This window comes from Bison bison, unplaced genomic scaffold (assembly GCF_000754665.1).
Source record: "Bison bison bison isolate TAMUID 2011002044 unplaced genomic scaffold, Bison_UMD1.0 scf7180017864525, whole genome shotgun sequence".
Classification (NCBI taxonomy): Eukaryota; Metazoa; Chordata; class Mammalia; order Artiodactyla; family Bovidae; genus Bison; species Bison bison.
In genome coordinates this window covers 8,319,276-8,331,521 of record NW_011495076.1, presented here as the reverse complement: position 1 = coordinate 8,331,521, position 12,246 = coordinate 8,319,276, and the positions used below count along the sequence as shown (strand labels likewise).

Genomic DNA, 12,246 nt, shown 5'->3' with positions numbered 1-12,246 from the left:
GGGTGTAAGTTTTATGAATCGTTATATTCCTAGTATTTTTCTTCCGTAAAACAAAGGGGAGAAGGAAACTCACACACAACTGCTTTAACATTACCAATCTATTGGTCAGTCGTACTTGCAAGAAAATAAAAGAAAGGCTGTTGCTTGGTGGGGTGGAATGCGAGGAATGGTCATTTAAAATTTGTGTATGCCTGATTCTACAGTCATTTTCGTCAAGGTAGAATGGACATAAATCATTTTGCAGTTTTCCTCTGAACTTAGCTTCTCCCTACTTACCGCGCATCTGCGTGCACTGGAGAACAGATGACTAACAAAGAAAGGGCTACCCTAACCTGGTTTCCCTTCTTCCCCATTGACAAGAATTTTCCTGACTGAGCTTTTTTTCTTTTAAAAAATTTTCTTTTCTTTCTTCTTTCTCTCCTCCTTCACCCCTTCCCTCCCTACCCCACCACCAGCCCCACCCCCCCCCTCCCACCCACCCCCCCCACCCCCCCCAGCTAACCTGCAAATGCAGTCAGCTGGAGAGATCATTAAAGAAGAAAGCTAAAAGAAGCTGCCAATGCTTTGGACCACCCTAAAAGAGCATGGGAAAAAAATGTTTGGGGAGAGCAGGGTTTCAGGAAGCTGAGGGCTGGGCAGGCACCCCCCAGCACCGGGATGCGCTGCCCTAAGGGAAGAGGGTGGGACTGAGGTTCTGAACTAGCCTTTCCAAATCCCCACGTCCAATGCAGGGAGGGAAAAGTTCAGAAGCAGCTACAGGGGACAAAAGCCCATTTTTACCAGTTCAACAGGACAGGACATTCAATAAACCCAGCCCGCTCTGGAAACGGGTCGGGGCTCCAGTTGGCTCCACAGAGGCAGAAGTAGCCCCTGCCGCCGCCCTCGCCACGGCAGCCGCCGCCGCCGCGGCCCCTGCGTTACTGGGGGAGACGGTGCCGCTGCGACAGGGGAGGACGCGGCTGGAGCTCAAGGAGGCTCCATCGCGCAGGCGCCGCCGAGCCCTGCCTGGATGCTCAGTCAAGGCACTAAGGCAAAAAAAAAAATCAGCAATTTATAGAAAGAAGAAGCTATAGTCTGTCGGGATATCCAACACCAACAGGTAGGAGGATATACTCTCGGTTAAGTTTGGGGGGAGGGGGCGCACAGTGCTGATGAAACTGCAGGTTCACAGGGAAAGAGCCCTCCTTGAGTTTTTTTGTGTGTGGGTTTTGTGTGTGTGTGTTTTACAATAAACTGCATAATGGAAGTACATTCAGACAATGCATCTTCAGTAGGGCTTATTGAGAGCTCCATTTCTGGAAAGCGTTGCAAGACTGAGGAATATCGGACTGCGAATCACCGGGAACAGTTCCCTTGCAGCACAGAAGCAATCTCTCTCCCCATCTTCGCGTATGTAATGCATGTCTCTCTCCCCCTCCCCCTCCTCCACCCCCCCATTATAAATCCAGGGGTGGCGGATTTCAGGTTTCATAATGTTGCATGATGCGATCGGTATTTACCCGGGGATGTACCGGTGAGGAAATTAAAATCATCCAACGCAGTTTTGCCTGGGCTTCTATCAGCATATTCCAGGCAAGTGAGAAGTGGCAAAGGAAACATGCTTCGTGGGAATAACAGAGGAAACCGATTTCCCTGGTGGGGTTCCCAAACACCTAGGAGACAATGTGCATTTTGTTTTAAAATGAAGCTACTTGCGATTTGCAACGAAGATTGTCAGTATAAATGGTAAAAGCTTAATTCCCCGAGAAATACAGGTTCATGTTAAATTCATTTGAAACCAGGCAGCCAAGGTTTACAAATGAAAGTGCATTATTCCTCTGGGTGTTTCCCTGACGAGTATTTACATTAACCATTTCTAATAATCATGTGGGTTTAAAAGAGAAAAGATTTGCCAGAAATGGGGGATGGGAAGGGAAGGGAAAGACAAAAGATTAAATCAAATCAAATCCTGGGACAAGTTCCTATGAATTTAGAAGTCTAATGTTGAAATTATGCTTTAAGATGAATCAACAAATATTCTTCTTATAACATGCAGCATGAAAAGTGGCTCTAGAGTTAAAAGATGTATTCTGCAAGGGTTCACTGGATCCATATCAGCAGAGAAGCTGCCGGGAAAACACTGACAGATACTAACAGACCTCAAATAAATGTGGGCAGTCTCCTGTCTCCTGGTAGCGATCTTGTAGATTCCATTGCAATACCAGTGATTAATTCCTAGACTGGCATATTTTATGCTTGGGGAACATTATATTCCTTCTCTCCTAAAGGTGCCCAATCAAATGTATGTTCTTTTAAATAGGGACATTTTAAAATTCATCTAGCTCAGAAAACTAAACAAGTCAATTCTCTGAAATCTCAAGCACAAATACTAAAGCAAATAATATTATTCAAAATTAAAACTTTATTTGCTTTCCCATAAATGAACAACTCTATATTAGCACTGCCTGACATCATTGCTTGTTAACTTAAAAACTGATAGCTTTTTTTGTTTGTTTTCAGATATTCTGATGGCAAATCAAGTGAAAGAAAAGAGGAAGCATGACTGCAGATCAGATCCGTTCTCTTTGTGGATTACATTTTCAGTAAAATGTATGGATCTATCTTTTCCTTGTTCTTATATCTAGATCATGAGACTTGACTGAGGCTGTATCTTTATCCTCCATCCATCTATGGCGAACTATAGCCATGCAGCTGACAACATTTTGCAAAATCTCTCTCCTCTAACAGCCTTTCTGAAACTGACTTCCTTGGGTTTCATAATAGGAGTCAGCGTGGTGGGCAACCTTCTGATCTCCATTTTGCTCGTGAAAGATAAGACCTTGCATAGAGCACCTTACTACTTCCTGTTGGATCTTTGCTGTTCAGATATCCTCAGATCTGCAATTTGTTTCCCATTTGTATTCAACTCTGTCAAAAATGGCTCTACTTGGACTTATGGGACTCTGACTTGCAAAGTGATTGCCTTTCTGGGGGTTTTGTCCTGTTTTCACACTGCTTTCATGCTCTTCTGTATCAGTGTCACCAGATACTTAGCTATCGCCCATCATCGCTTCTATACAAAGAGGCTGACCTTTTGGACGTGTCTGGCTGTGATCTGCATGGTGTGGACTCTGTCTGTGGCCATGGCATTTCCCCCAGTTTTAGATGTGGGCACTTACTCATTCATTAGGGAAGAAGATCAATGTACCTTCCAACACCGCTCCTTCAGGGCTAATGATTCCTTAGGATTTATGCTGCTCCTTGCCCTCATCCTCCTAGCTACACAGCTTGTCTACCTCAAGCTGATATTTTTTGTCCACGACCGAAGGAAAATGAAGCCAGTCCAGTTTGTAGCAGCAGTCAGCCAGAACTGGACTTTTCATGGTCCTGGAGCCAGTGGCCAGGCAGCTGCCAATTGGCTAGCAGGATTTGGAAGGGGTCCCACACCACCCACCTTGCTGGGCATCAGGCAAAATGCAAACACCACGAGCAGAAGAAGGCTATTGGTCTTAGATGAATTCAAAATGGAGAAAAGAATCAGCAGAATGTTCTATATAATGACTTTTCTCTTCTTAACCTTGTGGGGCCCCTACCTGGTGGCCTGTTATTGGAGAGTTTTTGCAAGAGGGCCTGTAGTACCAGGGGGATTTCTAACAGCTGCTGTCTGGATGAGTTTTGCCCAAGCAGGAATCAATCCTTTTGTCTGCATTTTCTCCAACAGGGAGCTGAGGCGCTGTTTCAGCACAACCCTTCTTTACTGCAGAAAATCCAGGTTACCAAGGGAACCTTACTGTGTTATATGAAGGAGCATCTGTAAATCTTTAGCCTTGTGAAACACTAACCTTCTCTGCTAAGCAATTGTGGCCTGTAGCCATTTCTTGAGAAGAAAATCAAGAATGGGATCAGCAGTTATAAGGATTTGGGCAACATTCTGCAGTCTTTGCAATAGTTCACCTATAATCCTATTTTAAATCTCAGAGTGATCCTGCTGACTGCCAGCGAAGGTTTGTAATTAAGAAAGGACTGAACCACTGCCCTGAGTTTCTTTATGTGGTTGAAAACTAGATAATGAAAGTAGCAGGTGCTAAGTATCAGTGCTAAATGCTGTGTATATGACTACTTATGAAAAAACATCAAAAAAAAACCAATTAGCATTGGACATCTTAATAAATTAAGTTGACATGAGGTAAATGTGTTGATAAAAAACTAATTTTAGAAGTTTGAAGACTTTAAAACATTTCATACTATTATTGTTTTGCAAGGACTAAAATATTTGGGGACTTAAAGTACTGTAATTCACTAAAGACATGCCATGAATTAATTGGATTATCACTTTTAAAAAATCACCTTGTAAGTTTTGGGGAGCATTCCAAAGCAGTATATTGGTTCCAATTATAGTTTACTTTTTTGTATTAATACATTACTATTTCTAAATACCGCTTTCCTTATCTACTAGTGAAATTGCTAGCATCGAACTATGTGGTTTTTGTTGATTTGGTATAAAGTTTTTTCTAATTCATCTATATTTTATGAATACTAGATATTGGTCTGGGAGGCAACATTAATGGTACCAACCAGTCACAATTGAACAGTTCTAATAATGCAGAATAAACACATGTTGCCTTAAAGGGTTATCTAGTATCTTTCATCTTATTTAGTATTGGAGCAAATTGGAGTCAGGGGAAACTGAATCAGTAACTGGTCATGGTCATGCATCTGGAAGTGCATGGACGATCATTTAACACTCTTTTTCCTTTTTCCTCACATGATTTCAAAATTAAGGTGCACATCACTGGAATAATGAAATTTTCTTCTGAGATGTGCTACCCATTCTAGTGTGTTCTAAGAAGCAGGCAGTTGATGTGTGTTTATATTTTAAGTCGGCTGTTAAGGGGAGACCACAGCCTTAGTATGACATCTTGCACAATTTGTGAAGCGTTTATTCTACCGAAGGCACAGTCTTGTTTATACTTTCTGCACATTCAGTGTATTGGTCGTTTAAATTATTTCAGTTTTAACTTGTGAAAGCTTATAATATAATTTCTGGTATTTTAGAAATACATTAGAGTCTGTGAGTCTCATTCTTTAAGATTCAGATGTGTGAATTTCAATATAAAGTTGCATTTGCCAAAATTTACTTGTGTAGCCTGTTACTTTTCTTGAAATAAATTTTACATTTTTGGCACTTAATTTTTCTTACCAGGGAGGCAAGCACAAAATAGCAAGACTAGCTCTATTATAGTTTTGTTTTGTTTTTTATTTTTGTAGCTACTTTATATTGTGGAACTGGAAATGCATGAATGAAAGGGAGTATAAAGCTGACAAATAATAATGTCTGCAAAAGCATTATTTGGTAGCTTATCATACTTATTTATTCTTACAAGCCAGAATATTTAAAGATGTAAACCTGCTTAGCTGGTTGGTTCAGAATTTTAATATAGACATCACATTTTAATTTGGGCCATGGTGGAAATCTTGGATTCTAAATATATAACTTGTAAAAAAAATGGTTTATAATTACATTATGACAAAAACAGAAAAGTTGTTATTGCTTTTGTTTGTTTGGGGTTTTTATTTTATTTTTTTTATTGGTACCTGAAAAATAAGATTAGGAATCTAGTGAAACAGAATTATTTATTGCTACAGTGTTTCTGTAAAGAACATCAATATAAATATAAGTAAGGAAAAAGAAATAATTGAAATACTCAATGATATATGCAGTTTAGCTCATATAAGGGCCACTCAAGCCATGATTTAATAAGCACTTTGTTTGAACTCATTTTTACTTTATACTGGACCTGAGACAAAATTTAATATACAACAGTGAATTGAATCTAGCAATAAAGACCCCTTTTTAGTACTAAATTATTATCTAAAATACAATAAGGGAAATGTTATTGAAAGATATTCTGATAACATTATGTTTCCAATTCAAAAAGTTTACAGTGGAGATATAACTACCACAAGTGTATTTATAAAGAACTTTGCTGAGAGGTTCAAATATCACCAGCAATCAGGAGAAAATTCAGCAATGATTTTGAGGCCAGAGAGACCCGGTTTTCTGAACACTGGCCTCTGTTATATGAGAAAAAAATCTGAGGCATGGATTAAGAATAGGGAACTGAGGAGTCAACAGCAACAAGCAAGTGGGGTTGCCTGATTCTACCTAGCTATCTGGAATAACACATTCCAACAGCTTAGGTAAGTGATCAGCCCCAGTGATCAGTGAATAATACTGAACTGTAGTGACTCTCATTTAAGCTTACTCTTGACTAGCTTGGTATTTCAAGTCAAGGGGCAAGCAGTGGGTGAGATACATCCCCAGTTAATCATACTATTTATAAGTCAATGAGTAATGGTAGCAATCATATAAAATAAAAGTCTGCTTCAGTGTCTTAATGACCAAATCACATTATCTATTTTGGTACTCATTCTAATATTCAATATTTTGAAACAGTTGTAACTAATTCAATTTGGAAATGTTACTAATCTGCAACCCATAAAAATACATTCCCACTGGGGAGTTCAACTTCCTTGTGAGAAAAACCTATTATCAATAATAATGTGTCCCTCTAGGACTAATTATATCTGAGTTGAACAGGCTTTAAATTGTTTTCCTTAATAGTGGTAATGTGTTTGCATGGATGTGTCTACACTATCTCATCTGGTTCCTTTTGTACACAGTGGGTTTAATTGTGAGATACCTGGCTGGAGCTAGGCTTTCAGTTTATAACTGTGAAATCCTATGTAGATATTAACTGAGGCAGAAGGAGGTGAGTAACTTGTTCAGTTTCTCATATTGGCTCCATTTAAATAATACAAAATTAATCACAGTAATATGTCATAGCAACAAGTTACAAGTGTTACAATAGTAAATGTTTCTAAGATAGACTTGGTAATAATAACTGTAAATGGACTGTTTTCCATTTTTCCTTCAGTGCCTTATCACTTGTCTTTTCACAGTATTCCCTGGGGTCTTTTATACATCAACTCCCTCAACTCAGAGGGAAGCCTCCCTATTCTGCTCACTGTTTCATGTATATGAATCACTGTGCTGTGTTTTGGAACCCTGAGATTGCAGTTATTAGTGCTATATACAAAGTAACAGCAAACCCTGAGTGTTAAAAGTTCTCCCATGTCCTGACTCTCCACTTCCACTTAAGAGACATTTCAATTCCTTCAAGAGAGAGGGAGGTGGTATTCTTCCATACTTGCACCTTCCTGCAACTTAGCATGAGAATGCCTGGGTAAAGTGCAATCAAAAGAAAGCACTAAAATGCCAACTCCCATGGTGCTCAAGCAAAAATAGGAATAACCCGTGAAACAGGTTACATGTCTTTCATTATGAAGGCATGCTACTCCTTCAATGTTTTTCTTATTCCTTACTGTAGATACAACAAAACTCCCTACCTCACCCTCATCAGCTGAAAAGTTTATTTGGCCTCCAAAATTTACTTCTATTGCAAATACAATGAAATGTACAATTAGAGATATATCCTTTTCAGCTAAGTCATACAATAGTGAGTTGTGTTGCAATGGGAATTACTGTAGGAGAGCTGCAAACAGAACCAAAACCCTTCCTTTCTGCGTATTCACATTAAATATATGTACTTTGTTCTATTCTTTATTCCACATATAGCATAAACTATATTGTTACTAAAGCAGAACAAAAACTCTGGCTTATATTAACTATATGAAAAAGAAAATTTAAAAGATGACAAATGGCAGTGTTTCAAATACTGGCTAAACACAAGGTGAATGGTTCCCAGAATTATGGGTTATTTAAGATTCTAAAATCATGTGAGTTTATTTTTCTATGCAAAAATGAATCACTTTCATGTTTGTTAATATTCTCTTTTAAATGCTTTTAATGGAAATTGCAGGGTCTACTAAAACAATTGTCTGTTGCTGACTTTTTTTGCTGTTGTTCTTGATTCTAAGCATGCTAGTGTTCTATGACTTTCCTAATTTTCTCACAAGCTTTTTTTAATACTAAAGTGATGGAATTGCTCAATTTTGAGGCACAAGTTCAAAATTAGTCTATACAGTGGTTCAAACTAAGGTAGCATTTGGAAATGGCTGGATTATTTTTTATCATCAGTCAAAGCAGTCATAAAAGCTAAAGGGCTATTGAGAACTGGAGTGATGAAGAAAAGATTGTTTGGCTAACTCATTTTGCCATTTACTGCACTGTAACAAGCTCTAAAAAATATATTTAAACCAAGAGGCTTTAAATTTATAAAAGGATTATATAAACAAGATCTTGTTTTTAAAAATAGAGAAACAAATTTTTCTATCATCCCCTTTTGCTAAGGGGATGATGTCCATTACTGCTCAAAAAGCTATTAAAGCCAGTTTTCCTCCCACCAAATTAGGCAGTTAATACAGGGGCTGGAGCGCTTAAGGCCCCAGAGGAAAGTAAAGAGTGTGTTTCCCTCTGAGTGACTGTGGAAAAAAAAGGCCTTAAAGGAGTCACAGGTAGTTTGGGGCTTGAAATTATTCACACCCGGCATTCTTTCTGGTACCTCATCATCCTCAGAAAGACACAGGGTCTTGGCTTAGAGGCAGAAAACAGTTCTTTTTTTAATCTGTGTGTTTGGAAACTTATAGATTCTTGATACAAGTATTAAAATTGACATTGTAATGCATGTCCTGAATTACTGGGTTTTGAATAGACAATAAAATATCATTTAACTTATATGGATGTTCAAGATCATGTTAATAATGATCATTGGGAAGTAAATCATTTACTATATCATGGGGGAAAGTTATTATATTATTTTAAAAACTTTAAAGCTGAACTGATAATTGAGTTTCAACTAGCTAAAGGTAATTGGTTGTTTCTTTTCATAGCTTTAAGAAAGGAAAAATTGAACTAGATGAAAGAGAAGTTTATTTTTTCTCCTCTATCCAAAATGATGTTGAATTGAGAGATTTCATTTTCTTCAGGAGAAAAAAGGAAATTTTTGATCATTTTTAGTAAGCATTTTTACTTAGATATAATTCAATTCAGCAATCATTTATTGTGTGCCTATTGCATTTATGATCTTGGGCAACTTATTTAATCTTTCTATGTCTCCTCAAGGGAAAAGGGATAACAGAACATACATCCTGGGGTTATGGAAAGGATTCAACGAGGGCATCCTTATGAAGCCCGTAGAAGGAAGTCTGGCATCTTAAGTAAATTTTAATTTTTACTGATTCATAGTTCACCATCTACCAGCAGAGAACAAATTATGAGACAATGTGATAAGTGCTGTAAGAGAGATATGTGAGATAAGTGTAAGAGAAACACAGACAAGCAATTAACTCTTTGAAGATGGGAGAAGGAAGGTGAGATAGAAGAGGTAGCAGCTGAACTCAGTCTTGAAGGATAATTTTAAATTTATCTACTTGACAAAGTTAGGAAAGCCATTTCAGAGAAAGGAAATAATAAAATGAGCAAACTGTAGATCAACATAAGGATCCACTATTAATCAGAAAAGTTTAATGTGGTGTGGCTGAGCCTTTGGTGCCTGGAAGAGGAGGACCACAATAGCAAGGAGATTAAAAAGCATAAGATTTGGAAGTTCAAGTCCTTATTCTATATCCCTTACTATCTTTATGATCTTAAAAACAGTTTATTAAACTCTTTGAGTCTCAATTTGCTCACCTGTAAATGGAATAAGTAGCAGCAATCACAATATTTTTGAAGATTGTGCTTTGAAGATCAAAAATGAGATGATAATAATAATTAAGTACTTTGTGCTGAAGACAGTTTTAAACACTTTTCATATATGAATTCACTTGATTATCACAATAAGCAGATGCCGTTATAATCTGTACTTTACAAATGAAGAAACTGAAGCACAGAGAGCTTAAGTAACTTGCATAAAGTAGTAATAGGAAAAAAATGGATGTAAAGTACTGAGAACAGCATGCAGCCAGGATTGACCATTCAGTAAATACTGGCTATTATTATTGTTGTTGCTTCTGTTATTGCTATTGCTATTGTTCATTTTAACAAAATAACTGTAAAAGGTTAAAGACTAATGGGAGCTGAAGTAACTGAGCAGAAACAGAGTTCCAGCCCTCAGACGTCACCTCCACTTTGCTATTCACCTTCTTATTCCACTAAGGGAAGCAAAGAAGAGTAGACAGTAACTAAGCCCTCTCTACTCTCACATAGGATCGTATTACCAAAGAAACAAGAGAATCCATCTAATCTGTCATGACTGTTTAGAATAACACTGCTCATATGGCAACCCACTCCAGTGTTCTTGCCTGGAGAATCCCAGGGACAGGGGAGCCTGGTGGGCTGCCGTCTCTGGGGTCGCACAGAGTCGGACACAACTGAAGTGACTTAGCAGCAGCAGCTCATATTATATCACTCAAATTTTGAAAGTGGGCTACACAACTCTTACCATATGCAGAGTTTTACCTACATCTAGCTCATATTCTTCAGTCTTAAATCAGTTATGTCACATTTTATATAAAGTTGAGATTTTAAAAGGATGGTTATTCTGGCTGGGTAAAATCTTTTTGTGAAGTCCATTATCTAGTCTCCCTTTAAAGGCCAACTTTCAGGATCACCATTCCCATGTCTCAACTATTTACACTTACTTTCCTGAAATCTCTCCAAAGCCTTCTGTAACTAGCATTCATAACTATACATAGTAAAGGAATGATTAATGGAGAATATAATGGCAGAATTAAGAGTCCTGCCCACTTGGCATTCGTGCATCCACATGGTCCTCACACTGTTATAAACTATTGACTCATAGTTCTGTATTTACATACCTGGCCATCCTTCACTGAATTTTCTAAAGCTCTTGTTTTGTTCATTTGAGCCCCCCGACATCCATCCCAATTCAACTTCATTCTTTATATTTGATCTCTTACTTAGGTGATTTCATCTTCTAAAGTGACAGCCACTGCCATACCGCCACTCCTGTTTGTTCATGTGTGTGGTCTCAGTAAACATAGTTTCTATTTAATTATCCTGTACCATGTAGAAAAGGGTGCCGGCCTGGGTGTCAAGAACTGAGTTGCTGAGTAGCTGTAGACCATGGTCTATTCACTTGACCTCTTAGTTCCCTCAATTGTATAGCAAAGTCATTGATCTCTAAAATTCTTCCAGCTTGAACAAATCTATGGTTTATCCATTTGGGTCACCTGTGTCCCCAGGAGATTAACGGCATGGTTATTTCAAATATAGCTTCCCACCGCTGACACTGGTCCACTGACAGTCATTCCTTACATACAGTATTTCAACTAACTAGATTCCTATCTAAGCAGTTATAGGCCCAAACTGATCCCAGCTTGTCGATATCAATGCTGGAGAATATCTATAGCATATTAAAATTCTCTTTTACCAGGCTTCTGCTTTATTCATGTGCTAACTTCATAACAGCACTTTTAATTTTAATCAGACAGGCTTGATGTCCTGCTTCCATTTCAAATGACCAAATTATGGATATTTGTGCCCTGTTATTCCTTTTTAAGTTCTGTTCTCAACTATAAATAATTCATAAATTTCTTTTAGAGGGCACTGCATTTTGTTTCAAGTTCCTGTTTCAAATATATGAAACAAAATTTAGGAAGATAACTTAGTTTTCCTCCACAGTTTGTGATTACAGAATGATCTATCATTGAACAGTTACTTAATAAGCACCTATTGTGAACAACTAGTTGTACTGTGTGCTTTAAAAATCTTATAATTGAATCTAATATGGCTGAGGTTGTAGTCTTAAAGACTTGTGAAATGAACACAAATCTGGTGTGTTTTTTTTTTTTGTAGTTGTTTTTGCTATGTTTTACATGCATGAAAACACTGGCTTTTAATTTCAACCCACTACAGAAGTGTTTTGCTATTATTTTAATCACATCCTAGGCTTAAGTTTAAATGGCTATAATCAACAATGCATTTTAAATTTACAATTTCTGATTTTTAGCAACAAAATTACTTAGTTATACATCCAGTTTTATATCTTTTGAGTCTATAGGGTTGTTGACTTGTAAGAGAATAAACTAGAAAGAGATATTATTCTTACCTTTGTAGAAAATTTTTAGCTACTAATAAAGAATTTGGTAGTAGCATGAGAAAATATTCATGAGTGCTAGAATTCATAACTCAGAGAAACAAATGTTCCTATTTTTACATGCTCCTGAAACACACAACTTGCACTGGGATTCTGTACAATTATTGCATCAGTGCTTTTAGATATGATGCCACTCTGTTCCCTGATGCAGAAAGAACCTGTGTTCTTCTCTGTGGTGCTATTATTT

The 12,246-nt window shown here is 37.6% G+C and overlaps 1 protein-coding gene across 2 annotated transcripts; it reads left to right on the top strand.

Annotated features, from left to right (window-relative positions):
* Positions 1–984: 984 nt before the first annotated feature.
* On the top strand, positions 985–5,150 carry GPR85 (G protein-coupled receptor 85). Of its 2 annotated transcripts, XM_010831193.1 has the most exons (3): positions 985–1,099; positions 1,272–1,389; positions 2,500–5,150. In XM_010831193.1, the coding sequence occupies exon 3, from the start codon at positions 2,670–2,672 to the stop codon at positions 3,780–3,782; it is 1,113 nt and encodes a 370-aa protein (XP_010829495.1). In that variant the 5' UTR covers positions 985–1,099; positions 1,272–1,389; positions 2,500–2,669; the 3' UTR covers positions 3,783–5,150. The 2 variants fall into 2 exon arrangements, with proteins under 2 accessions (XP_010829495.1, XP_010829494.1); XM_010831192.1 differs by having other exon boundaries at positions 1,004–1,389; positions 2,500–5,002.
* The last annotated feature ends 7,096 nt before the right edge of the window (positions 5,151–12,246 follow it).